This window comes from Calonectris borealis, chromosome 20 (genome assembly GCF_964195595.1).
Source record: "Calonectris borealis chromosome 20, bCalBor7.hap1.2, whole genome shotgun sequence".
Taxonomy (NCBI): Eukaryota; Metazoa; Chordata; class Aves; order Procellariiformes; family Procellariidae; genus Calonectris; species Calonectris borealis.
Window position 1 is genome coordinate 8811845 of NC_134331.1, and position 26652 is coordinate 8838496.

At 44.0% G+C, this 26652-nt stretch overlaps 1 protein-coding gene across 1 annotated transcript; it reads right to left on the minus strand.

The window, feature by feature from the left end:
- Nucleotides 1–556: 556 nt before the first annotated feature.
- Nucleotides 557–16841, minus strand: LOC142091023 (myosin heavy chain, skeletal muscle, adult-like). The gene is made up of 38 exons (XM_075169739.1): nt 16635–16841; nt 16405–16548; nt 16155–16311; nt 14538–14565; nt 14328–14439; nt 14142–14234; nt 13948–14011; nt 13757–13855; nt 13547–13650; nt 13327–13465; nt 12545–12663; nt 12278–12427; nt 11285–11455; nt 10649–10958; nt 10430–10497; nt 9559–9646; nt 9347–9464; nt 8619–8742; nt 8396–8532; nt 8036–8291; nt 7004–7246; nt 6594–6770; nt 6362–6507; nt 6189–6279; nt 5711–6100; nt 5433–5559; nt 5149–5267; nt 4493–4689; nt 3893–4076; nt 3641–3806; nt 3344–3468; nt 2872–3180; nt 2568–2771; nt 2173–2298; nt 1907–2077; nt 1716–1820; nt 1477–1572; nt 557–843 (listed from the first exon to the last, which is right to left on the minus strand). The coding sequence occupies exons 1-38, from the start codon at nt 16839–16841 to the stop codon at nt 688–690; spliced, it is 5820 nt and encodes a 1939-aa protein (XP_075025840.1). The 3' UTR covers nt 557–687.
- Between the last annotated feature and the right edge of the window lie 9811 nt (nt 16842–26652).

A 26652-nucleotide genomic window follows, 5' to 3' on the forward strand; every position in this document is an offset into this window, starting at 1 on the left:
AATTAAAGGCATTGTCACAGAACTGTCGCCAGCCTTCTCCAGTTTTAGTCCAAGGGGAGGTGATACTCTTCCCAGTCCCCCTATCTAATTAAATTCATGAAGCAAACATAGTGGAGACAAAAGACCACATTCTGTCAGCTTCCCCAGAAACCATAAATTCGATTGGTTATCAGCCCTCCACAAATCTGCCTTGGATGGTGGCCAGCAAAAGGAGCAGCACACACCTGACCTGCTGCACAACTGGAAAGTGCTGAGGTGCTGTGTGGGTAAATATAACATAAGATGTTCTTTTGGACAGAACAGTAGGAAAGCTGACCTGACAGGAGTCACTGTCAGGAATTAGTGTCCTTGGTTTCTCTTCATGTGAAGTTAAATTTCTATTCCTGCCCCAGTCACTAAGTAAAGAAGGGATAAGTAGTTAGGAACTAGATGACAGAAAGCTGTACCGTGACATAGGTGCACAAAAGTTATAAGCCAAAGCTGTGCCCAAAAGCTAGCGATGACATAGCCCTAACCAGTAAAAAGAGAAACAAAAGAAAACTGGTGCTCACGGTGCGTATGCAAAGGAATCTACATTCTTTATTTTCTAGACATCCACATGGTTACAAAGACTAATTACAGAAGAAAGTGACTGAGAGGTTCACATTTTGTGCAGCCCTCAGGTCACTTTGCTGCCTCATGACATCCTCACTCTTCCTCTTCTATCTTCTTGCCATGAAACTCCCGGCTCTTCACTCGGAGCTTGTTGACCTGTGACTCTGCAATGTCAGCCCGTTCCTCGGCTTCCTCCAGCTCGTGCTGGATCTTGCGGAACTTGGAGAGGTTGACATTGGACAGCTCCTCCTGTGTGGGGAGAGGGAGTCGGTGGTGAGGAGTCCAGGGCAGGGGTTTCAGTCCTCCTGTGCCTCGGCCTTGCGGGGCTGCGGTTCTTCCTTGAGGGAAGGCACAAACTTCCATCCCCCACCCACCACTGCTTACACATAAGCCTCACACAGACCTCCTCATCCTCCCTTATTCAGGACCCCACTGTGAAAAACTTCACCGCTACCGTGTCATGCGTGAGGAGCAATTTCGTCACGTGGATTTGTCATTTGTGTACTTATTCTCCCACTACTTGCTGCCCAACTAGCAGTGTGATCTATCAGGTTGAGAAAGACCCTGAAGCCTTCTGCTGGTGATCAGCACCAGAGATTCAGGGACTTCAGTTAACTTCAGTCAGTGGATGCGGCCCCTGGGTTTGTTTAGTCCGACCTCCTGTATAAAACAGGCTGCAGAACTTCCCTCAGTTCCTCCCCGACAGCTGCAGGGTGCCCAGAACTCAGCAAGGCCTCATGACACGATAGTAAAACGACGTGGCCACGACTGTTGTGTCTTGGGAGTTTCTTTCATGCTCCTTTCCTGGTATTCATACTCATCTCAATGAGTGCGCTGCCCTGATGGAAGGTGGCTCTTGCCCGTTCTCCAAGCAATACTTACAGCCTCCTCAGCTTGTCTCTTGTAGGATTTCACCTTCATTTGCAGCTTGTCCACCAGATCCTGCAGCCTGAGAATATTCTTCCGGTCTTCCTCAGACTAGAGCAGTTGGCAAACAGGAAAGAGAATGAATTCTTGGTTTTCCACCATGTGAGGTTAACAATTCCCCTTGGGGATGGTGTGCACAAAATCTGACTTGCTGTGAGAAAACTCTGTCAGCCCAAGGAGGCCTCCTGCCTTACCTGGTAGGTCAGCTCCTTCACTCTCCTCTCGTACTTGCGCACACCCTTCACGGCTTCAGCGCTGCGCTTCTGCTCAGCATCAACCTCCCCTTCCAGCTCCCGCACCTGCAGTGAGAAGCCCATCTTTGGAGCTTCCCCGGTGGTTACTTACGTGACGTGTTCACTCATGCACGAATACCAGCCCTACGCACTCTGGCCTCCAGCTTCTGGATTTGCTTCTTGCCTCCCTTCAGTGCCAACTGCTCAGCCTCATCCAGACGGTGCTGCAAGTCCTTCACCGTCTGGTCCAGGTTCTTCTTCATCCTCTCCAGGTGGGCGCTGGTGTCCTGCTCCTTCTTCAGCTCTTCTGCCATCATGGCTGCCTGATGAGAGCAAAAGGTCAAAGCCATTTTGGGGCTGGAGACATTTGGGGGAAGAATACATCCCCCATCAGCAATGAAAGGAGTCCCCGACTCACATCCGTGATGGCCTTCTTGGCCTTCTCTTCAGCATTGCGGGCTTCCTGGATCATATCCTCCATTTCACCCTGAATTTGGGTAATGTCCGTTTCCAGCTTCTTCTTGGTGTTGATTAAGCTGGTGTTCTGTGCAACAGGAAAGACATGATTTGTACTGTTAGACCTAATGCCTCTACATCAAGAGTTGAAAGTGTGAGTATTGTTTATGAAAGTCTTTAACGCACGAGTTCTCTTTAGAGCCATAGCAGCAAACCAGACATGGGTGGCTGGCTAGATTGGCCGTATCACAGCATGGTTATTCAAGTGTTTACATAGCAATCACTTACAAGATGCATAGCAACCGTATTCTTTGTTAACCCTTGTTGATGGGATTAATTTCCAGCAGAGTGCCTGACCTGGGTGTGGAGGAGCTGCACACGTTCAGTGGCATCCAGAAGCTCCTGCTCAGCCACTTTCCTCGACCGCTCCGTCTGCTCCAGGGCTGCCCGTAGCTCCTCAACTTCAGCCTGCAGTAGGTTTGCTCTGCGCTCCACCATGGCCACCTGCTCCTTCAGGTCCTCCTGTGTCCTGAGAGCATCGTCCAAGTGTATCTGGGTATCCTGTAAAAGAGACAAGAGAAATTGCAAGGAGACAGCGTGCATTTGGGTGCCAAAGATGTCAGGGATGTCATTTCTCTTTCGGTAGCTTTGCTGAACGGACCTTGAGCACTGCCTGTGTGTTTCTCAGGTTCTTTTGTGCCTCTGCAGCCACGCGGTTGGCATGGCTCAGCTGGATCTCCATTTCATTCAGGTCTCCCTCCATCTTCTTCTTCAGCCGCAGGGCTTCATTCCTGCTCCTGATCTCAGCATCCAGGGTGCTCTGCATGGTCTCCACAATTCTGAGGTGGTTTCTCTTCATCTGGTCAATCTCCTCATCTTTCTCTGCTATCTTCCTGTCAATCTCAGACTTCACCTGGTTGAGCTCAAGTTGGAGGCGCAGGATCTTCCCCTCTTCATGTTCTAGGGAGGCCTGGACAAGTCAGCAGGAACAGTGACTTAAACTACTGCTTCCTTGCTACGTAATCTCTTACGCAGTTTAACCTCATGAAATCTAGGCTTGCTTTCCTGCCATCTCTGCAGATAGCCATTCCCTTACTTTCAGTCTGGACACCATTTATTAGCACTGTGTGTACCTCAGCTTCCTCCAGGGAGGCTTGGAGTTCAGTTTTCTCCTGCTCAATCTGCTTCTTGACTTTCTCCAGCTCATGAATCGCCTTTCCTCCCTCGGCAATCTGCTCCGTGAGGTCAGCAATCTCCTCTGTGGGAACAAAGACCAAGGGCACGGTCAGGCACAGAGCAGAATGGGAAGGGCCCTGTCACACCAAGGTGACAGGCATCTTTGCCGACCTGCAGGCACAGACCCGTGTGGAGTGGTGGGTGGTGGTGGAGAGTGAGAAAGGCCTGCCAGGAGCAGAGGGCCAGGGACTTACGCTGCAAGTTCTTGTTCTCACGCTTCAGCGTTTCCAGGTGGTCCAAGGACTCCTCATAGGCATTCTTCATCTTAAAGAGCTCCGTGCTGAGAGAGCGAGACTCCTTCTGGGAGGCTTCCAGCTCAGCCTGTGTTTCCTCATACTTCTGCTTCCACTCTGCCAGGATCTGAAGAGAAATGGGGCGTGAGTATGAATGTGGCAATCAGGAGGGGACGCTCTGCCCAGCAGCCCCAGGCCTGGAGCCCAAAAGACCTTGTCAAAGTTCTTCTGCTTCTTATCCAGAGCTGCGCAGGCAGCATTTGATCGCTCCACGTCAATCATCAGGTCCTCCACTTCATTCTGCAGCCTCTGCTTTGTCTTTTCCAGAGAGGCACATTTGGCATTCACAGCTTCGACATGTTCCTCTGCATCCTGCAGGCGCTGTGCCAGCTTCTTCCTGGGAGGAGATAAGCACAGCTCCAGGTTAGAGCTTAGAGGGGAGCCAATTTTGTACTGTTCCCGAGAGGGCCGTTGGCCACTTTGGGGGCTTTGAGCCTTGCGCTTTTCACGGTGTTTTTTCTGTTCCAAGACTGCATGCAGTCTAAAGGGTCTATCGCTTCTGTGTCCTAGCATCTACTGAGTATTCGCCCTGTCTTAACCATTCTAGCCCCAAAGGCTGTGTTTGCCCTTCCAACCTAGCTTTTTCCACAGCACACTTTTCCTCTCTCTCCCTCTCTCCTCTTTACCACAAAGACAGTATACCCCTACCTTTGTCACATTCCTGTCCTAACCCACTCTCAGAGACAACAATTTCCAATTTCCCTTGACAGTCTCAGTCTTCTCCAGGCACTCGACATCCCACTTCCCACGTACTTGGCCTCCTCCAGCTCCTCCGTGCGCTGAATAGCATCTGTCTCGTATTTGGTTCTCCACTGGGCCACTTCGCTGTTGGCCTTGGACAGGGCGCGCTGCAGCTCCCCTTTGGCTTCCTGCTCCTCCTCATATTGTTCCCGGAGCAAGTCACAGTCATGGCGAGCAGACTGCAAGGCGTGGGCCAGGGCGTTCTTGGCCTGTGGGGGCATTGGCATTGGTAACCTGAATACTTGTCTTGAGATGCCTCTTGACAGCGAGACTGACAGTGAAATTAGAATGAAACTCTAATTAGGCAACTGCAAAGCTGATGAAGCCTTCATCAATGTGTTTTGGAGGATCAGGATGTGTTAGTGACAGGTGCTCTGGGGACAGTAATCTGCTGTTTCTGTAAGTGTTTCGACATATGTGTCTGAATCCTGTCTTAGAAGAGCATCATCAGAATGTCATGAAAGCCTTGTGGATTACTTCCTCCAGCATCAAAACCATCATGCTTCCTTCCCTCTCTAGCTTATGAGTTGGGGTATGTGCATTAGTGGTGTTCCCTCCAGTACTACATGTGTTTGGGGAACAACTGTTGAACCGATCTTGGATCAGACAGGATTCTCTAGATGCTTTTAGGAGTGATGTAGGTTGTGGACAGTAGGGTACTTCCAGACCTTTATTTCTTCCTCTAGATGTCTCTTGAGTTCCTCAATCTGTTGGGTAAATCCTTGCTTGCCCCTAGACAGCTGAGAAATCAGAGCATCCTTTTCCTCCACCTGGCGTGAAAATTCACCTGGGAAGGGTAAAATGAAAAAAGGTAACTAAACTATTAATACTATTTGTTCCTGTAAGCACCTGTGATCAGTAGCTCTGAGACACAAGTTCTCATACTGCACCCTGTGGTATCCTCATGGTGTGCAGGTCCTCCCATTGCACCTCAGGAATGAGGATGTCTCACCTGATTCTGTCTGCAGACGAGCTCTTTGAGTATTGAGGTCATTGATCATGCGCTGATTCTGCTCCTCCTTTGTTTTAATCTCACTCAGCTGGTCTTCCAGAGTGCGGCACATCTTCTCCAGATTTGCCTACATAGCAAAGACAAGGAAGGAAAGGAGATGAACACCTGGACTCTGCCTTATCCTCACAGCAGGGATTTCTTTATGAGCATGTGGCTGGTAGATGGAGCCTATGTGCCATACCGTGACCCTGTGAGCATGTTCTACTGCAATTCCATACCTTGGCTTTAGAGACAGACTCCATGTTACTGGCCAAGTCGTCAATCTCCATCTTCAGCTCACTCTTCTCCTTCTCCAGCTTCTGCTTCACTCGTTGCAGGTTGTCGATCTGCTCCCCAAGCTCAGCTGTGCTGTCCGCATGCTTCTTCCGCAGGGCGGCAGCCGTGGCTTCATGCTGCAGAGTGGCCTCTTCGAGGTCGCGACGCATCTTCTGAAATTCTGCCTCACGCTTCTTGTTCATCTCAATCTGAGCTGCGGTAGCCCCTCCTGCTTCTTCCAGGCGCTCGCTGATCTCCTCTAGCTCCCTCGAGAGGTCAGCCCGATGCTTCTCTGCTTTTGCCCGAGAAGTTCGTTCTGCCTCAATTTCCTCCTCCAGTTCCTCAATACGAGCCTGGGGAACATTACGGACCCCTCACACCCATGCCCTCCTCCTACCTGCCCTGAGGCTGGGTGAAAGAGGAGAAGGAACAGAGACTTGCCTGCAGCTCCTTGATCTTCTTCTGTAATTGCATGCCCAGGGCTTGCTCATCCTCGATTTTGCTCTGGATCTGGCTGATTTCAAAGTCTTTCCTTTGCACAAAACAAACCATGTTAGAGCTAAAACTAACAAACAAAAAAGTGCACCAGCCCAACACTCAGGTGCCACACTTACTTCTTGAGTTTCTCATCCAGCTGCTGCTTATCATTTTCCAAATCCATTATGCTGTCATGGGCCAGCTTCAGGTCTCCTTCGAGTTTCCTCTTAGCTCTCTCAAGGTCCATGCGCAGTTTCTTCTCTTGCTCCAGGGACCCTTCCAGCTACAACGAACCAGACCATCAGTGCTCTGCTGGCTACGCTTTCCTCTACAAAGTTTTCTTTTTCATTTAGCTACACCTGTGCTTACATCATCCACTTGCTGCTCCAGCTTGGTCTTAGCTTTGGTCAACGTATTGACTTTGTCCTCCTCTACCTGCAGGTCGTCCAGTGTCTGCTGATGGGCCTCTTGGAGGGCTTTCTTCTCTTTTGTCAGCTTGGCAATGGTCTCGTCCAGGGCTGCCATCTCCTCTGTGAGGTTTTTCACCTGTGGATTGTAAGAAAGTGCCAAAAGTCTGTGTAGAAGACAGGACTGCTAGTGCACTGACCTTTTCACCTTGCATTGCTTAGCCAGGAGCTTGTTCTTCATTTGGGCTGCCTAGCTGCCCTGCTGTGATGCTCCCGGTATGTTCCAAACCTAGCTTCATTCTGAGGATACCAGGCTGCTGCTGTGGGAGGCATCTGTCCCTTCACCCTTTCTGTGACTCCCCATGTCTGTACCTTGTTTTCAGTGGCATGCTTTTCCTTCTCCACTTTGGCCAACGTTAACTCGAGGTCATCAATATCTTTCTTCAGCTCTGAACATTCATCCTCCAGTTTTCTCTTCTTGGCTGTCAGCTCAGCATTAATTTCCTCCTCATCCTCAGCCCTTTCAGTCACCTCCTTAATTTTGGCTTCCAGCTGGATTTTGGTTTTGATGAGCTGGTCACACCTTTCCTCAGCATCAGCCAAGCTATCTGCTTCCTGGTGGGGAGACACAGATTTTTGTGCGTTGTAATAGTTTGAAGTTTCTTTGCTCTGTCGTTTGTATCACTAAGTAGGCATGTGTTCAAATGGGGGCTGAACGTGGCCTTCCACTCCAGCAACCGGAAGATCTTGCCCGGTGTCTACTGGGAAACCTTGTCAACCGGAATCAACATTGATTCCAAATTTTTTGTGCCTCTTAAAAATGCCTCACAGAGAGTGTAGCTGAAAGAAAAAGTATTCAATAGCTGCTTCTTTTTAATTGATTCATCATGAACCTCTTAATATTTGGGGAGTAAAGGCTTTGTGAGAATAATTTAGTGGAGCAAGCAGTGTTTTGTTTGGTGTTAAGAAACTGCCTTTTTCTAATTGGGTTTGAATAAGAAGTATCCATGCTTCTGAAAGTAATCAAGGCATTCTAGTGTAGCTGTAAGTAGGAAAAGTGGGTCCTTCTCAGGTTGCCTTCACTCTGTCAGACAGATATGCTGCTTTGAAAGTTGAGTAGATGGAGATATTTCCCTTCCAGTTCAGAGCTCTCTGCTGTGGATTACGTGTTGGCTAGTGTTACACGGCTCTTTCCTCAGACAGCAGGAATGCTGAGTCTCATGTGGGGCTGCCATGAGACTCACCATGACCCTGCCAGTGCGTGTTTACTCAGCTTTAGAGTGTGTGATCTAGACTGTTTTCTACTGCACATTAGTCAGCTTCCTGCAGGTCTCTGCTTAGGGTAAGAAGCATTCTGACTGTTTATTGTTCTTTTCCCAGGGACAAATGAACGGTGATACTCACCGCCTGTACTTGGAGCTGCAGGTCATTTTTTTCCTGCAGTAAGGTCACCATTTTCTCCTCCAGCTCCTTCCTCTTTGCCTCAGACTTTGCAAGCTCTTCCTTGGTTTTCTCAAACTCTTGTTTCATGTTGGCCATCTCCTTCTCTGATTCTGCGCTCTTCAGCAAGGGCTTGATCTTGAAGAACAGCTTCATCCAGGGCCAGTGCTTGACGTTCATGAATGCACGAACGTTGTACTGGATACAGAAGATTGAGTCCCTGGAGTAAAATTCACATGGCTATTACATACTCTGTGGGTGGTGAATTTAGACTCCATTAGGCAAGTACCATGAGAACATGATATGTGGGTGAGAAATGCCTACCTCCTCTCCACCATTCTCTGATACTCCACTCTCATCAGGAAGCCCCTGCACCTGGCTTGTGTCCTGGTCATAATCTCTGCTAGTTTCTCATCTCTCATCTCCTCCAGCAGACCTATCAGCCCAGCTTTGAAGAACACCTTAAGGAAGGGAACATTGTAGCACTTCAGTCTCAGGTAGCGCGTTACAGAGGCACGCAGTGGGTGAACGCAGGACTTGTTTCTACCTTGGTGTGACCAAATCTGTATTGGGTGTGGTCCACATCAATGGACCCAAGAAGCTTCTCTGAAGCCTTCTTGCTATCCATGAACTGACCGTCTGGAATAGCACTTATATTAAGCACTCTGTATCTGTAGGAGAAAGCAGAACATGAAGAAATCCACATTACTGAAACCACCACTGCGACTGAACCCCACAGCCTTTGCAGCAACAGCTGAGTGTCTCACTGAGTAATGTCATGGATTAGGGAGAGCCCATTCTTTCAAGACAGTGTAAGTGAAGATTTCATAGTGTTAACTCAGAGTCCAAGGGAATCCTTATCATCAGCCATGTCATATCATCATGAACTGGTAGTGAAACATTTTTATTTTACAGCTCAGTTCCTTGTTAAAATGTCTGTCTTAGGATACACAGTCTGTTCTCAGCAGCAGCTCTCGGCTGGTCATTTTCAGCACCAGCTGACTGCGTCGTTGATGGGGACAGACATCCCTAAAGACAGTTTAGAGGCATTTTTAGGACATTAGGTGGAAACGTGTATTGTTGTTCAAATGTGAAGTGGATGTGTGAAGGAACCTTTTGCGTTACCTCATCATTTTCCAGTAGTACACTACTGTAACGTGATGTGATTACAGAGTGTATACACCAAACTGTGTAGTAAATATGATACTTAAGTAATTTAAGACATAGAAGGTGTGGAATAGGAAAAGAATGGGGAGGAAGGAAGAGCACTCTTACCTTTGTTTGAAGTCAGCATACAGGACTCTGCTGGGGAATCCTTTCCTGCAAATTCTGATCCCTTCCAGCACGCCATTGCACCGCAGCTGATGCAGCACCAGCTCATGCTCCATGGCACCTAACAAACACCACCATTAGTGACTACCCCACTGTTTGATACTCAGGAGAAGAGCTTCTGTGGCTCGAGTTTTCCTCCTACTGGATCCCCTTACCAGGTGTTTTTGTTTCATTTGGGATGATGCATCGTACAAAATGGGGGTGAGTGCTGCGTAGATTTGTCATCAGCTTGTTTAAATTCTCCTGTGAGATTACAAGGTAAAGTTTAGATCAACAAATGAAAGACCTGCGTCCCTGCAGCTGCATGTATTTCATCCATGGAAAGGAGTTAATATTTTGTCAGATTTAAACAAGATTGCAAAATTTCCATATTAATGTCCAAAAGCTTATGTCTTCATCCATATTTTGCTGTTGAACATTACTATTAAGAGGAAATATAATTTGGTTACTGTGTCACCATAATTTATTATTTACAAAAAACGGGATATAAACTCATTTGATAGCCTGAGTTTCATTCCCTATGAACAATTCCTTATGCTTGCCCTCCTGAATCAATATACTGGCTAGGCTTTTATGTGTGATAATCTTAAAGCCAGCCTCTCTGTTTTTCAGAATTGCTCCATTACTTATGAATCGTGCATGGTAGCAGTACTGAAAAGATTCAGAAGTCCAAAATCTCTATTTGGCAAAACATTCTGAACTGTGTGCGATGGCTGAAAGAAATTGACCTATTTCAATGTCATAGTTAGCTTAAAAAATAGAGGTGTATGGAAAAAGATCTGAATGACAACATCCTCAACCATTTGAAAGAGTTTTCATTTTCATATATTAATGAAAGTATATCATTCCATCTTGAAAAAAGAGAAGAAACTAGTCCATCATTTAAATGGAAAGAAAATTTACCTATAGTACATAATCTTCTTCATCCTCTTGCTATAGGACTTCAAGAGTTATAACAACAATTTTCATATTTTAAATTCCATTTCTTCAAGCAAAAAGAGACAAAGTGAGGAAACCGGTACATACCCGGAAAAGAGCTGAGACAGTCTGGAAAGAAGAACCCTTCTTCTTGCCACCCTTTTTGCCACCACCCTCTGTAAATGAAAGAAGGGGGAAACAATATTAAAATATTGATGTTGAACATTGAACTACAGAATAGAAAACAATTTTTAAATATTTAGGTTTTCCGTTTGATTTCCTGTCAACATTTTCCCACATTGAAAATACAATTTTCACAGAGCTGACCTGCATCTGCTCCACCATAGTTGGCAAAGAGTAAGGCCAGTGTTTTCACGGATGATTTCTGGTACAAGCCAATGACAGTTTCGTTCAAGGGGTCCTTGTTCTTCTCAAGCCAGCCAGTGATGTTGTAGTCCACTGTACCAGCATAGTGTATCAGGGAGAAGTGGGCCTCAGGCTTGCCTTTGACAGGCTTGGGTTTCTGGAAGTTACTGGACTTGCCCAGATGCTGGTCGTAGAGCTTGTTCTTGAAAGAGGTGTCAGTTGCCTTGGGGAACATGCACTCCTCTTCCAGGATGGAGAAGATGCCCATGGGCTGGAAGACATTACAACAGACAAGATTCCTTGATTGGAGAGAGGCTAGTGTTAGGACAGAAAGCTGTGAAACAAATCAGAAGATAAGATTGTTTCTGTTCTTTCTGTCACAGAAAATCAACTGAGGTTCATCATTTTTCAGCCTTGGTGTTTCACCTTTACTTGTGGAACTACCTTTAACCATTGCTGGCAACATTGCAAATTACAGAATATACAGAGCACTTTAATAGGAAATTTATCATTTTAATCCAGACATAAACAAATTCTGTATATATCCCTCAGTAACTAGAGAATTCCAACATTAATGCACCTGAGCAGGAAGGATACCTTCTCAATGAGCTCAATGCAGGCAGCCAGGTCCATCCCAAAGTCAATGAATGTCCATTCAATTCCCTCCTTCTTGTACTCCTCCTGCTCCAGCACAAACATGTGGTGGTTGAAGAACTGTTGCAGTTTCTCATTGGTGAAGTTGATGCACAGCTGCTCAAAGCTGTTGAACTGCCAAATGTAAAAAAAGATGCAATGTTTTCAAGGTTCTGCCGTCACCACAAGGCTTTTCCCTGTGTAGTTCTGATCCTTCATGTATCTCTTCAGAAAAATACAAGGCCTCTTCCCTATCCCTTTTCCCAGAAATCCTTCAGTGGGACTGTACTTGCATTCTGAAGAGAGAAACGACTTCTAATTCATTGTAATGTAGAGGTTTTTTTGTTTTTTTGTTTGTTTGTTATCACTCCATAATATGGATACTTTAATTATGATAATTATCCCTTATCCCTTTGGAATCCCTTGATTCTAAAGCAAATTTAGGAAATAACTTCAGCAGATCTTCTCCTATCGGAACAAATTTATTACTAGACTTTGCATCTCCCAACATCCCGATCATGAAGACTGCTTTAATTTGCTGCTCAAATATTTTTCTGTTCTTAAGAGAGTGGCTTTAGATATTTCCATGCGCTGGTATGGAAGCTTTTGGGGTTCTTTCACCAACAGCATGCACATTTCCTAATCTCTTTCAATAATTTCCAACAACAGCACGAACATTTCTAATATCTTTCAATATTTTCCACACCTTTGGCCCATATAACTTTGTCACAGATTTCTTCCTTTTCTCTTTTGTTTTAACTAAGCTTAATATTCTTGCATGCTGTGGTATTAGTTTCTTTCCTATTAAGATCTAGCGGTTGAAAAGGCCAATCTTTTTCATAGTGAGATCTCTTGATCATTGTATTTTTTACAAAAACTCTGACTCTTCATGAAAGAAGTCTTAGAATTATCTTAACACCCATTGTCCCTTCCATGAAGCTGTTGCAAAATTCTTACATCAAAGATCTCAAAGCCAGCAATGTCCAGGACACCAATGAAGTACTGTCTGGGTTGCTTGGTATCCAGCTGTTGATTGATACGAACAACCATCCACAAGAACATCCTCTCATAGACAGCCTTTGCTAGAGCACCTACAGCATTGTTCACCTGAAGCAAAGGGGAAATGTGCAAAAGTTACTGCACAGAGAAATTTTAAGGAATTTTGACCATCTGAAGAGAAATTCTGACGTATAACCGTGTATTCCTGGTAACCAATTATTTTACCTGCTCCACAGTTTGACCTTTGGTCACAAATTCATTCCCAACCTTGACTCGGGGGTAGCAGAGGGCTTTGAGCAGGTCAGCTGAGTTCAGACCCATCAGGTAGGCAGCCTTGTCAGCAACTGAAAGACAAGAGAGACAAAGAAAAAACTGATCATAGGACAAGGACTGGACTTCGATTGATGGGTGTGTGTCTCAGAAATGACACCAATGTTCAAAATTCTTGACTGCATATCTTCTAATGTAGTATCGCAGCAAGCGTATTGAATACAGGTAAGCTGTGAAAGCCAAGACTGGTATTTTTTTTGAAATTAGTTATCCGTAAGAAACCTTTCCTTGAATATTTTAACTAAATTTATAAACTGAAACAATGCTTTTAATAACTTTCACTTTAAAAATACATGAAGATTACAACTTGACATCTTAGTCAAGATCTAAGAAAGCTCTTATATTTAAATAGGCCATGGTCTGCACTGCCAATAGGAGAAGTATGTACATGCCAGAGCCTATGTATGAAACTAGGGAAGTTGGCTCTTCAAAAAAGGCTGTCAAAACCCCCTGCATGCTAACTGGAAAAATGCATGAAACTAGCCCATCAAAAAGCTAACCAAAGGAGTACCATTCAGTAAGATAGGCCAGGGATCAGAGAATCAGGTTTACAGCTTCATGGACACTAAAAGAAACATTACTTAGTTTTCACTTGATTAAGTTACGGTTTTTGTCCTGTCTAAATAAAGTATCTTCCCAAAACTGATTTCTTTATTAAAAGCTCAGTTGCTAAGGACCTTCTGTGCCATCCGGCTCTGCCTGCTCCTCTCGTTGTTTCTGCTTGAACTTCAAGTTCCCGTAGTGCATGACAGCCCCTGTCAGCTTGTAGATGGAGGTCTTCTCATCAGCAGTGAAGCCCAGGATGTCAATGGCACTCTGCAGTCGAAACAATGAATTAAAAGCATTACCTAACAGCCTTAACAATCTCATTAAAAATATTTTCTTTATAGTACTTACATCTGTAGCCATGAGCTCCTCCTGGTCATCAATACTGGGAACAGTGACCTCACCTTGACTCACAAAGTGGAAATCATAAGGGTTGGTGGTAATGAGGAGCATGTCTGAAAGCAGGAAGAGGCAAGGCACAGGCTTAGTTTTGCCAACCAGGTAATAGAGGGACCTGTTGCTCAGTGGCCATCCTCAAAAAGACATAATGATCCTTCCTACCAATTAGCTCTGGCTTCTTGTTGGAGGTGACCTGATAAAATATGTGGTAGCTTCTTTCTGCCTTGAGCTGGAAAGTGACTCTCGACTTCTCCAGCAGATCTGGCAAGGAAGGTAGAAAGAGTTAGGCACAGGAACGCACATGGAGGTGGGAATTTGGGAAGGAAGAGGATCAGGCTGGGAGAGTCTCTTACAGGTTTCAATGTCAGCAGAAGCCAGTTTGCCTGTGGCTCCAAAGTGGATTCTGATGAATTTACCCTGTTAAGGAGTAGAGGCAGCATTTCAGCCTGGATGGGTTCTTTTGACGTCTCCTTTACGTGGAATACTACTAGGGCCATCACTTATCTTGTAATGAGAGGGAGAGATTCTGTCCAAAGCAACAACTTACAAAGCGTGAGGAGTTGTCATTCCTCACGGTCTTGGCATTTCCAAAGGCCTCCAGCAGTGGGTTAGCGCTGATGATTTGATCCTCAAGCGTTCCCTGCAGGGCAATAATTATTGCTTGTTGTCCTTTCCAAAAATCATGTCAGGAACAAAGAAAAGCATTGATTCAAGCCAGCATCTATTAATTTACCTGCATTTTGCCAGACTGCTCCTCCTTCTTCTTCTCCCCACTCGCTGCAATTATTGCAAAGTACTGGATAACACGCTTTGTGTTCACAGTCTTCCCTGCACCGGATTCTCCGCTGTCAAACCAAAGAGAAAAGCAGAGAGCGTCTGGTCAGGCAGGTGGTCCCCTAGCACTTAGGAGTCTTGCAGGGACCCGAGCAGGGGGTGTACATACGTGATCAGGATTGACTGGTTCTCACGATCTGTGAAAAGACAGAAAGAGTTTTCTTAGTGCTCCTCAATTGCAGAGAAATCAAAATCTATGAGAGAAACTAACTGTGAACTTAAGCGTCATTAAGAGTGCAGGAACACTAGACAGCCAATTCCCAATTAAAACGCCCTGGAAATGTAACACTCAATCCCTTTCAGGAGTTTTTGAAGTTCCCTCAATAAAAAAATAAAGTCTTATTTCGATATGGGTGCAAGATAAATTATACTAGCTTCTTTTTAAGAGAATTCTCTTTAAATCAAGATTGATATTTCTGTATACAAGAAAGAACCAAACCCAAATATTATTTTGTAATGTCAATAAGATTAAAGTGACTAAAACATGTAACATAAAATGAATTGACACTTTCTGGAGATTCAAGAGCCTTCCAAGATCAGACCATAGGCCCTCCTGGGTTCAAGGATTTTTTGGGGCAGGCATAGTATAGTTGTATGTAATGGTTTGGGTAGACTTTGCATGAATTCATCTCCTTACTTAAGTCATTGAAATAGACCTTTAGAACATATGATTTTCTTTGATAAAGAATATCCAGGACTTAAGTTTGTTGTATGCAATTTGTGATTCCCTTTGCTTTTTTAAAAATGTTTCAACTGAGAGTTGTTTTGATGCTTCCTAGCTGTTCAAATGTTAGACAGAAGGAAAGAATGAATTCTGATTCTGCTTTCTATTCAACCCTTGATTTCTATACAACTCTTGATTTTACAAATTTCTGTCATATATCCCTTCAGTTTTCTCTTCTCTGCCACCAAAGTGTTATGCGTACTGAATTTATTTCATGCCTGTGAATATTGTTTTATCCCTTGGTGAACTTTTCCAGGTCCACTGTCTCCTTTTTTAACACAAGAAAACTAGAACTGACGGCATTATTCAAGATGTCAATGTTCCACTTTTTAATGGAATATGATACCATGGAGCTACCGCTCTTTTTGTTCTCTTTTTTTTTTTTCCCCCAAGTAATTCCTGAAGTTCATTTTGTTTTCTTCTGCCCTAATGAGCACTGAGCCAAAATTTCTGTGGTATTATTCATTGTAAGTCTGAGATCTTATTCTTGAGAGGTAATAGCCATTTCTTAGCTAACCATTCTGCCAATCTTCCATTTTCCATTGTATCTCCTGCCTTTTAGGCTCTCTCTCCTTCATCTGACAACCCCTTACCATTTGGGGTTCTAAGGCAGTAAAAAAGCTCTGACAGTGCACTTATTTGGATTTGGAACTTCAATTTATAGTGATTCTTTCTTACTTTCTGATATGGATATTATGTTAGCAATGTTTGATTCCATGCTTTTTGTTAAGATAGAGCACCAACATTTCTGTAGCATTGCTAATTCTGCTTTCCATCAGACTTTTTACTCCACAATTACAATTTCTAGACTTCCCTCTACAACATTCCCAGTGTGCTTTCTGTGCTGCTTATCTCATTTAAAGACAGGCATTCTAGTTTACTCAACTGACATATATGATGTAAACGTGACTCCATATGTTCAAAGACTATCTGCAGGGAAAAGGAAGATTTTTCCTGAAGTGCACACTACAATATCATTTAAAGGGTTATCAAGCAACTCACCATTTAACATGAACTGATAGGCATTGTCAGAGATGGAGAAGATGTGTGGAGGGGCCTCCTGGCGCTTCTTGCCTCGGTAGGCCAACACCACCTCCGGGTTGTACACCGGCAGCCACTTGTAGGGGTTGACAGTGACACAGAAGAGACCCGAGTAGGTCTGCGAGGAAGGGAGACAGCACGTTGGCTTCCACTTAGCCTGGCAGAGCAGTTCCTCCGAGCTTCCCAAAGGAAGACTGCTGCTGGTACTTACGTAGATCATCCAGGCTGCATAACGCTCTTTGAGGTTGTACAGCACAGCGGGTTCGTGGAGATGGGTCATCATGGCCATGTCCTCGATTTTATCGTACTTGGGAGGGTTCATGGGGAAGATTTGATCATCCTTCACGGTCAGGGTCTGCCAAGGAAGAGAGACTGATGTATGTGAGCTACGAGCCCGGAGTGGGAATTAAGTTATGTTCTCAAGCCTTGCATTTTGCTCACCTCTCCAGCTTCACTCTGGACAGTGACCTTCCCTGATTCCCTGCTCTGGATCGTCCCTTTCACAAAGGATTCCTTAGGATGGGCCACAAAGACGGATGACTTGGCATCGAAAGGCTTGTTTTGGGCCTCGATTCTCTCCTTTTCTGACTTTCGGAGGTAAGGAGCTGCCTCCCCAAAGACGGCCATCTCAGAGTCTGGAGAAGTCATGTCTGCACTTTACTGAAGACACGTCAGCAGAAGACTCTGACGAGGAAAGAAGATATGTTCCCTCAGTTAGACAATAGTTTTCTGTGCGGGTGATGAAATTTCTTACAGTCTCTATTTTTCCAGTATTTAAACTGGTATGTAATTTTCAATAACATCTTTTGAAAGCTAGTTTAGATTTGAACACTTAAGTACTTACATTCCACTTGAGAATGAGACAGCATTCTAAATAATTTTAGTCTTCTAGCTATGAACAGAATTTTTAATATTGATTATAATTTTGCAATATTATCATACTGGTGGGTGTTTTGCCATTTTACTATTGTATACTGAAGAACTAAACCTAAAGCAAATCTCTCTCTTCTGTTGCCCATAATTATCAGTGATGAGTCTTCAAGAAGTCCTTTCATTGCTCACAATCTGTGGAAAGTTAACTTATTTACTTTCACACTGTATATGTCTTATCAGGCTCAGTCCAATCTTTTCTGCAATGGGTATGAATATGAAAAATGGGGAATGAATATAGAAAAATTACCTTAAGGTAATTGGACTAACAGTTAATAAGGTGTTGCCTGTCATGACATCAGTGGTTCTAATCAGTCGCTAGTATATTAACAAGTTGGTAACTTTCTTCTTATGTTCCATAGTATTCCAGAGATAAATTTTAAGTTGGAAATAAAAAGATGCCATAGAAAGCAGATTGAAAATTTCAGCTATCAGCAGCAAGCCCTCCCTTCCAGTTATCAGAAGCAATCAGAAGGCAGTGAGACATGCAAGATAAAGAGAAATTGCTCAGTCTCTGCAATCCTACAGAACCCATACACTTACCTTGAAACTTTCAGTGAGAGCAAGGCAAAATAGTCCCCAGGAGATTTTATAGAGTCTGGTATGCAGATGCTCTGGATTCTTCCTCTTTCTTCGGTCAAAGCATTTTTGGCCAACCTTCTTTGGCAAAGCATTGTTTGGCAACTTACCTAAAGACATAATTGTCATTTGATTTGACTAGATATAATTAGAAATCTTTTTTATCTTACCAGCTATGTGGCTATATTGACTATAAATAATTTGAAAAGAGAAATAAGGAGGGAATCTCGATCAGTTAAGGCACTTAGAGAACTTGGATGCAGGACTAATGCTCACATATTTCTGCGTGACTTTCTGATCCATCCAAGTAGATTGCTTGGTACACTGTGCTGCAACAATTCAAATATACAATGCAGGTAGTAGCATTTATCTTCTTCACATGATGCTGTGAGGTTTATAAAGAAATACTTGAAAAATAAGAGTATAACAAAACCTACAAATCATTGTGACTAAAATCAAGGTGTTTTTCTTGAAAATAGAAAACCAGAAACCTATTGTAGCTCAGATTCCTGCAGGGACAACATATCAATTGTTGAAATACAGCTCATGTATAGAGTGCTTGAGGTGATTTCCAGGGTCTTGAGATAAATACAGATGCTGATGGATATAAAGATATTATAAAGATAAATATAAAGGTATATTATATTTAAAAGATATTATATTTAAAAGATACTAAATTTCCCAGAAGGTACCTAAAGACATTCTGCATGTCCCTAATAATGAAGAAGGAGTTGAAAATTGTTATGGCATCTACTATATAACATAGGAGAAGAAAAGGTCAAAAGGTGCCTTCTGATTTTAACAGCTAAAAATCACAGCATCCCGATGTCTGTAAAAAAGGAAATGTTTTCAGTTGAGCAAAAAGATGAAATTCCTGATTTACAGAGTTCAGCCAGAGGAAATATGTGACAACTCTTACTTGAGCTGCTTTAAATTGTGTCAGATCTGAACACATTCTTCTCCTGGTCATTGGCATTTGGTTTGTTAAAAGAGCTCAGTGGATAACACATGCATAGATGGTGCATGGATCTAACGCAATATCCAGCATCAGGTGATGTCTTGTGCTTGTAAAGCCCATTCTAAGGAGCACTGCAGCATTGCAGTGCCCACTTTTTTTGAGCCCAGGTACAGAGCTCACTGCTGGGCTCCATGCACTGGGAAGCTGATGGAAACACCCTGCACCCTGCGCAGGAGGAGCCCAGAGCCAGCCAGTGGGAAATGGTGAGCACAGGGGTGCATGTGAATTCTTGCCTCTCGGGGGAGAAGGCACCAAGGGGTGCTGGTGGGGGCACCTCCCTCCCGTGGGATCCAGCGTTCCCCAGTGTGGGGCCAGCCAGGCATTGCTCTGAGGGGCTCTTGCAGCTGAGTCCCTGGGGTGTTGGGGTGCCATGTGGTGTCCAGCAGCCTGGCGGCTATCGGTCCTGACTGAGGAGGGGACAGAAAGGTCTTGGTAGCTCAGAGCCCGAGGTTAAGACGTCCATGCAAGAAGAGTGAGGGATGGCTGAGGCCTCTCTCAGGGTGTGGGAGCTGGGGGTTTTCTCCCCTCAGGTTGGGGACTGAAAATCTTTGACTTCCCGGTGGTCAATGACAAAGCCAGTCCTCAGTAGTGCTCTTCTGGGTTTCTGCGTTGGGTTGTCTAGCATGTGGATGCAGCTGTGTAACAGGCAGGAGTGAGGCACGTGGCCAGGCAGCTCTGGGCATGCAGTCAGCCAAGGGAAGGTCTAGTTTGAAAGGGAAGCAGCCAGTGAGTTGAGGTGTCTCCAGCTGTTGACAGTCACTCAGCAGTGCTTTTAGGATGGAGGGCTTGGGTGTAGCATCTGCTCTGCCCATACAAGCCACTTTTAGAAACTAAAACATTTTTTGAAAGTGCTCTTAGACTCAGACAATGGTAACATTTCCTATGTGAGACAGCCCATAAAATGGAAGAAGAGGAATTGTTGCTCACTTGCCCATCTCCATAACTCCTCCCCCACTGACTGAACAACACAGTAGGTCAGCAAATGGAGTTTTTAGATCAGCTAGTCAATAGGGCTATGAAGTACCAAAGACAGTATGAGATAACTAGCACTAAGATCTCTACAGAACTAAAAGGAAGGACCATGCATGTAACATGGTCTACTTGGTTAAGCAGAGTAGTCCACAGCGAATGAACAGACATGTTTTTAAATCCAGGCTGTCAGATGGGGAGTGCTGAGACTGCATGGTTCACTCTCCTGGAGCTGTGCATAAGCAGATCCAAAACCTTCAGTAGCCTCTAGGAGACATCGACTCTTACAGACAGTACTACAACTTGGACCAATTAATGTTGTTACTTTCACATCCTGCCTTAGCTTGCAGAAGACCTTCAGAAAGGCTAACCTTAAAATAAGGTAATATATCAGAGTTCCCAAATAGACAATTAGGAATTTGCAGACATACAGTTTGGTTCCTAAGTTTCCTGAAAAGAAAAAGTAATGTTTCTTCTTCATGAGTGAGCTTAATCTTGTTCTCTATAAAGTATGGCTATGAGGAGTTCACTATGCATTTTTTACTTAAATAAAATGAAGAGATCAAGACTGTCCATGTTTTGCCTAGATAGGAGATAATCAGCAAAAGAAGTATAATTGAAAATGGATACATGAGTGCCAGAGTTGTGCCAGTGGATCACAGTTGCCATTTTGCATGGTGTAGGAACTTCACACTGTGTGCATCTGAATTGTCTGGCAACTAGGCGCTGCCAAAAAGAAATCTGTTTGATTTGTGGGTTAAACTTATGATGAGCACTACAAGTTGAACATGCATTGAGTGAGATGGCTGTAACTTCAGCATAAGACTAAGGAACTAACCAGACATAGAGTGGTGTAAGGGCATCTGATATCTGTTAAATGATTTCATATGAACACATATCAGCAAATTCTTCAGGCCTTTCATCGCGTCTTGACAGAAATTTTCAGGAATTCACTGAGATACTGTGTTCCTGACACACACCCCAAAAAGTGGATATTTCCTGTCTGTTCTCCTTGCTCTGGGATTACAGGTTGCAAACTCCACCCTCACAGGCAAACAAGGCCTACAATCATCTGATTAGGAGACAAAGGAACATTGCTTACATAGGAGCACTGGAAGATTTCCACAAGAGCTGGGCTGGCTTAGATGTTTTCATCCAGTAAATGGACTATCCTTACCAGCAGATCTAGAAAGCTGTTAAAATGAAGTGTTTAAGACCCTTCATAGGTCCTACATAGGCAGAGTCTCTGGAACCAATTGCTAGTCACATGTGGTGTGCGTATAGGTGCAGATTACTGCTCAAAAAGGAACAAGCTGTTGTTAAATGGGAGCTCAACTTTCAACTGAGCTCTTTTTACTGTTCGGTCTCTCAAGCTTTGCTTTATAACTGAGAGTTTAAAGTGTCATGACAAGAAATTGGTATTAAATCACATTTAGGGAGATTCCTAAAAGTTAGCAAAATTCATCATATGGTTGCAGACTTAGGGGTTTGTCTTTTTCCTTAAAAATCTAATTACAAAGGTTCTTCAAAAGTGTACCCACCTTTGAGCTGTCCTTACTGTCTGTAAGGACACTAGTGCACTTGTGTATTTTTCTGTTAGTTGAGTTGTACAGTTAAGGTGAGAGTTAATTTATCAGGCCCATCAAGGATATAGGTGCTCAACGGGGTTGAACAATAAACTGCTCAGTGCTTGACATTAAACAATTCAGTGCCAATAAAATGAATGACAGTGTAAATTCAGTAAGTCCTGCTGGCGTCAACAGTAATTAAAAACTTTTGCTAAATGTGAGGAAAAATAAGACATATTTAACATTTAACATTTCATTTGAAAACTGTAATATCATACAATTTTCTTTTTCCAATTCTCGTCAACCAAAAATTCCCTGCTTTTCCATAGATGCTATTAAAATGCATATATTTTAAGCAAGAAAAAATGATTGATAGCAATGGCAGCTGTGACAGAGCATGTGATGTTGACCACAAGATACATATGAATTCCCAGTACAGGTTTAGAAAGGAAAGACTTTTGCCACTTGAATTAGATTTAAAGACGTTGCAAAAGGAAAAGAGATCAGAAGAACAATACATGTGAAAAAGACTAAGAGGAAAAAAGTTCATTGCTTCTTTGCCAGTGAGAATGTCTGTGGTATGATTATCATTTGTAGCCATATCCTCTAACGGTTCTTTCTAGAGACTAATAATGTTATTAATGAAAGCTTGCAGGCAGCCTATCTTTGAAAGCCTTTGTTCCATACGACAGGAAACTCCTGCAAATAAAATTGTAGTGTTTAATCATCTAGCCACTCACATAAGTGTTTGTGAAAAGCTTCTGGGCTACACAGCATTTGCTTTGCTATCTTTCTGAAATACTTACGGTATGTCATGAAGGGCAGCTATTTGAATGCTAGCTCTTGGTAAAGGGTCTGCTGAAAGAAGCAACAATGATTTAATGCAAAAAGAAAAATTAAATAGATGCTGCCCACCACTAACTTTTTCCCAGTCCTGTTACTTTCTCTGCAAGGCTGTACTCCACTGCAGCTGAAAGCAAAGCACAGCACAATCAAAAAGAGAAGAGGCAGAGTGAGAGCAGTCCCTGGATACAGAATATCCCGCTCAGCAATGCGATGTGGGCAAGGTGCTGCAGTGTTGACATTTCCCATGGAGAAGAAGAGACTCAGGCATGCTGAAAATAGAACCATCTTGAGACAGAGATCAGGCAGCTGCCTCACTCTCTGCCAGCCCTTAAGATATGACTTCTCCTCCATCAGGCTCTGTGTTAGCAGATAGAGAGAGAGAGAATATTCAGCAACACATAACAGTCAAAGTGAAAATATGTACATAGACACAGATTTCCAGGCTATGGCCAGGCAGAATCTCACCACAAGTTTTACTTTCAGATATGCATTGTGAACTGGAGACTCGAGTTTATAACATTACAGCGTGGAAGGAAATTTCACAGCCTGGAAGTGTGATACCTTCTTCAATACTTTTACCCATGAGTTTCAATGTGATCATTGGTGGAAGAAACCTCATGGCCCTTGTTCACGTGTCAGAACCTCCTGCCAAAAATAAACCTAGGAAAAGAGTGATCACAGGCACCAGATCTTTATATAGTACTCATCTATTCTGTTTTACAACTTGAAAGAAGTGATTGAAGAGAAAGACTGCTGATTTCTTACTTTCGGCTAGGAAGGTCTTCATTTTCTCTAGGTTAAAATCTTACTATAAACAGATTGCCCTATGGCAGCCATCGAATTCCAGTACAGTAGAGAATAAATTGTGAGGTCCCATTTCTTCTTTCATTACAGTGCAGCAGTGAAATTCTGTGCAATTTATAATTTTTATATGCTCATCAAATACCTTTGGCAGTCTCATTAGCTTCCACTTTTTCACTAGGTTTCCCAGTACAGTCCCAAGAATTTCAAACACGTCTTGGGGAGATTTGTTTATCCACTAGGGCACCTGCTCAGTGGGCAGTAGGTTAGGAAGTCCTAGTTTATAGATTCATTCCAGTCATAAAGGAGCCTCTAAAAGTTAGGTAGCATCATGCCTTGTACTGAGAAATTGTGTCTTCTGAGTTCTGTCATGCAACTTTTCCTGAAGATTGGCTGCTATGGCATTTATTTCTTACTGACTGTCTTTAGAGAGAATTCATTCAAGTCAATAAGCATTAGTAGATTCCAACATAACACTGATTGTACTTATATGATGAACAAGTCCTCTGATCTATGCCTTGCAAGATTTTACTGCTTACACAGTGGCATGGCATGGGAAAGATGCAGGTAGAAAGAAATTCAGGGGGATAACAAGATGCATGGCAGAGTGAAATTGGGTATAGGTAAGTACATTACTACTGCCACTAGATGAAGATTAAAAGCATGACTCCAAGTGACCTACTTATCTTCCCCTCAGCATGAAGCTCACGGGATAAAACAAACAACCCCTGCTAGTGAGGCTGGAGAGAGCTGAGAGTTGCTCAGCTTCTGCTCCGGTAGGAAACCTCCTCCTGTGGGTCGATGGCCTGGAGAGCAGGCTCAGGTGCCTACTCAGACAGCAGTGTCTCCTGTGCCTGGGGACAGGTCACTTCAGCGGCTCCTCCTCAAGTGATCAGGATCCCTGATGCCCCAACCAGGAACTGGGAGGTGCTCAGGGCCTGTCAGGGACTGGGAATGTCTGCATGGATGTGCTGCTCTCTGACAGACCATGGGCCTGCATGAACTAAGCACGGGTGCAGCTGGGAGAGCAGAGGTGCAGTGTATGCGTGCCTGTCCCACCCTGCACGTGAGCAGGGAAAGGGCTGGCGTGCAGTGCGACGGACATCCTGCCAAGGACAGGTCGCAGTTGGGTGAGTGAGAGTGAGAAGAATGAGAGACACTGATCAGTGGGGAAACTGAGATGGGGTAATGCAGGATTGGGGATGTAAAGAGAGGAAGAAGAAATGAGTGGGAAACCTCTATGGAGGGACAGGCAATGGAGGGAGAAGATTGCAGTAATGTGGGTGCGTTGTATATGAGAAGTTGATGCAGCAATAGTTTTGCAGGAATGGAAAGGGCTTGAGCTAATCTCAGCTATCGCACCTGTAGGAATCCAAGAGGCAAACTCATTACAGCATCATTCATTTCAGAATGGAATGGAGTGTTTTTTAATTGCTCCATTCTTCTCTTTAACATTTCTTTTTCAGTCTCAAAGAGCAAAAATTCTAAGAGGAGCTGTGTTGTTTGGAGATGAAAGTTGAGAATTATGATGAAATTCTGTCCCCTTTCATGCAGATTCGCAAGACTGCTGCAGTCCCACACTTCTTACACACACAATGCTTCGGAGTGCATTGCGTTCTGTATTAACGACATGTGGGAGTGCAGTGCAGTCTGTGCAGTCCCACCTGGGGAGAACTTGTCCTGGCATCTAATTTCATTGCAACGAAGTCAAAAAGCAGTTCAGGGAAATGAGAAATCCTTGCTGAAACTCAATCATCTGTCTTTCTGTGAAATGTCATTTTTCCACTGGCCTTCTGCATAACTTTTTCTTTTTTTTTAAAGAAAAATTTCTTTACTGAAAGAGTGGTCAGGCCTTGGAACAGGCTGCCCAGGGAAGTGGTGGAGTCACCATCCCTGGAGGTATTTAAAAGACGTGTAGATGAGGCCCTTAGGGACATGGTGTAGTGGGCATGGTGGTGTTGGGTTGACGGTTGGACACGATGATCTTAGAGGTCTTTTCCAACCTGTATGATTCTATGATTCTATGATTTCAATGTTTCTTTGTGACTCCCTCACTGAGAGGTTGGGCTCAAGAGCTTTCTGCAGAACAAATGCAGCCAACACTGCTTTCCTACTGGGCCATAACTACATTCATTGTCCTATATGTATACAAACAGAACTATATTCAGATAGTGTGTGTGAAAGGCTGTCATCCACTTTGTGTGGCTGGAAATGTCAAGCACGAGTCGGTAACAAACACGATTTTCAACAAAAGGAACTACCACTATCAGAATAACACAACTTCCAGAAAATCCTGCTGAAGGTGCAAGTGGCTGCTTTCTGCACTGGGCTACTCAGGCACAGCTCTAGGGCTCCAAGCTGGCTTCAAGTGTGATGTTGGGACATCTATATCGAAGAAGACCTTCCCTGCAGATGTTCATTGCAGGTGACAGCTGTTCCTAGGGACAACAGACCTGCCTGGATGGGTAGGAAGGCATCAGATCCAGCAAGAAGAAGGAATGGAAAAGCTGAGGTAGAGCATAACGAAGGAAAAAAGGCGTTTTGCCTGCCTAGCTCTTTGCTCCCACAGAGTAACCTCCTGTCCTCCCACTCCAAACAGTTTGATTTAGGCCTGGTTCCTACTGACACACTGCAGAAATCCTGCATCCCTTCGTTTTCCCACAGTGAACTTGAATAGCAGATCTGGGGGAAGCAACTCCAGAACAGCCCTGGCATCTGAACAGGGCATCGTCAATCGGTGGCTCACAATTCATTCCCTCCCCACTTCTCCTCTGGAGAGCCATGTTAGAGAAGGAGCTGTGTCTGGACTGCCTGAGGTGTCATTGGACACCCATATCTCGTGCTCATACTATTCACATGTGCTCATTGCAGGAAACAGCTAGGTTTCCATAACAGAAGTACACAGTAAGTATACAGTCTGTGTCTAATACTGTTAAATTCCTTTGCTAAGAGTGCTCGAAATATATTAGTGTTCTAATATATGCTTACGGAAAACAACACCGGAAGGTTTATCACTAAAAAATTGTAACAGACGATCTTTACTCATGCCTTTCATGTTAGGGTGTTGCTTCTTTTCACAGGCTAACTGCAGCTCTTCCCTAGACATGGAAGCATAAATTTATGCCACTGACTTTGTATCTTGTCCCTTTTACTAAAACAGTATAATCAAATAATAACTTTTAAATTTTACTGAGGTGTCAGAGTACCTCTGACAGAACCTCTGCTAACCTCAGAGGAGAAAGGACCTGGGGAGTTGGAAGAAGAACCTGGTTAGGTCAACAGAAAAATTACGTTAGAAAAAAAGTCAGAGTAAGAAAGCATATAATAAAAAATTCTCCCTGCCCTTTGTATCCTTCTGGAGCCGGCCTTTTTCTCCAGTATTGGTTTCAGCTGTGGAATTTTTAATTGTCTGGATTCAGCAAGTTCTGCAAATGTTTCTGCTGGACATCCTTCTAGCTGATACTTTTGAGACCTGACTGCGCCGCTCTCTGCTATTCTGAGCAGTCTGCTGCAGGCCCTTATGTTCAGATGTCTTTCTTGCACCTCTGTTCTCCCCTTCACTCTGGAAGTTACCTCTCATCTTCCTGTCCTCCTTAACCACTATCAGGTAAGGTCCAGTCTTCCCTTCAGAAGACTTCACCTGACCCACAGTGAAGCAGGCAGGACAAGGCTTTCCCGTCTCCTCCCCAGTCACAGTCTTTTAACAAAATACCACTCCATTAATTGCAGAGTTGAAGAGAAACAATCA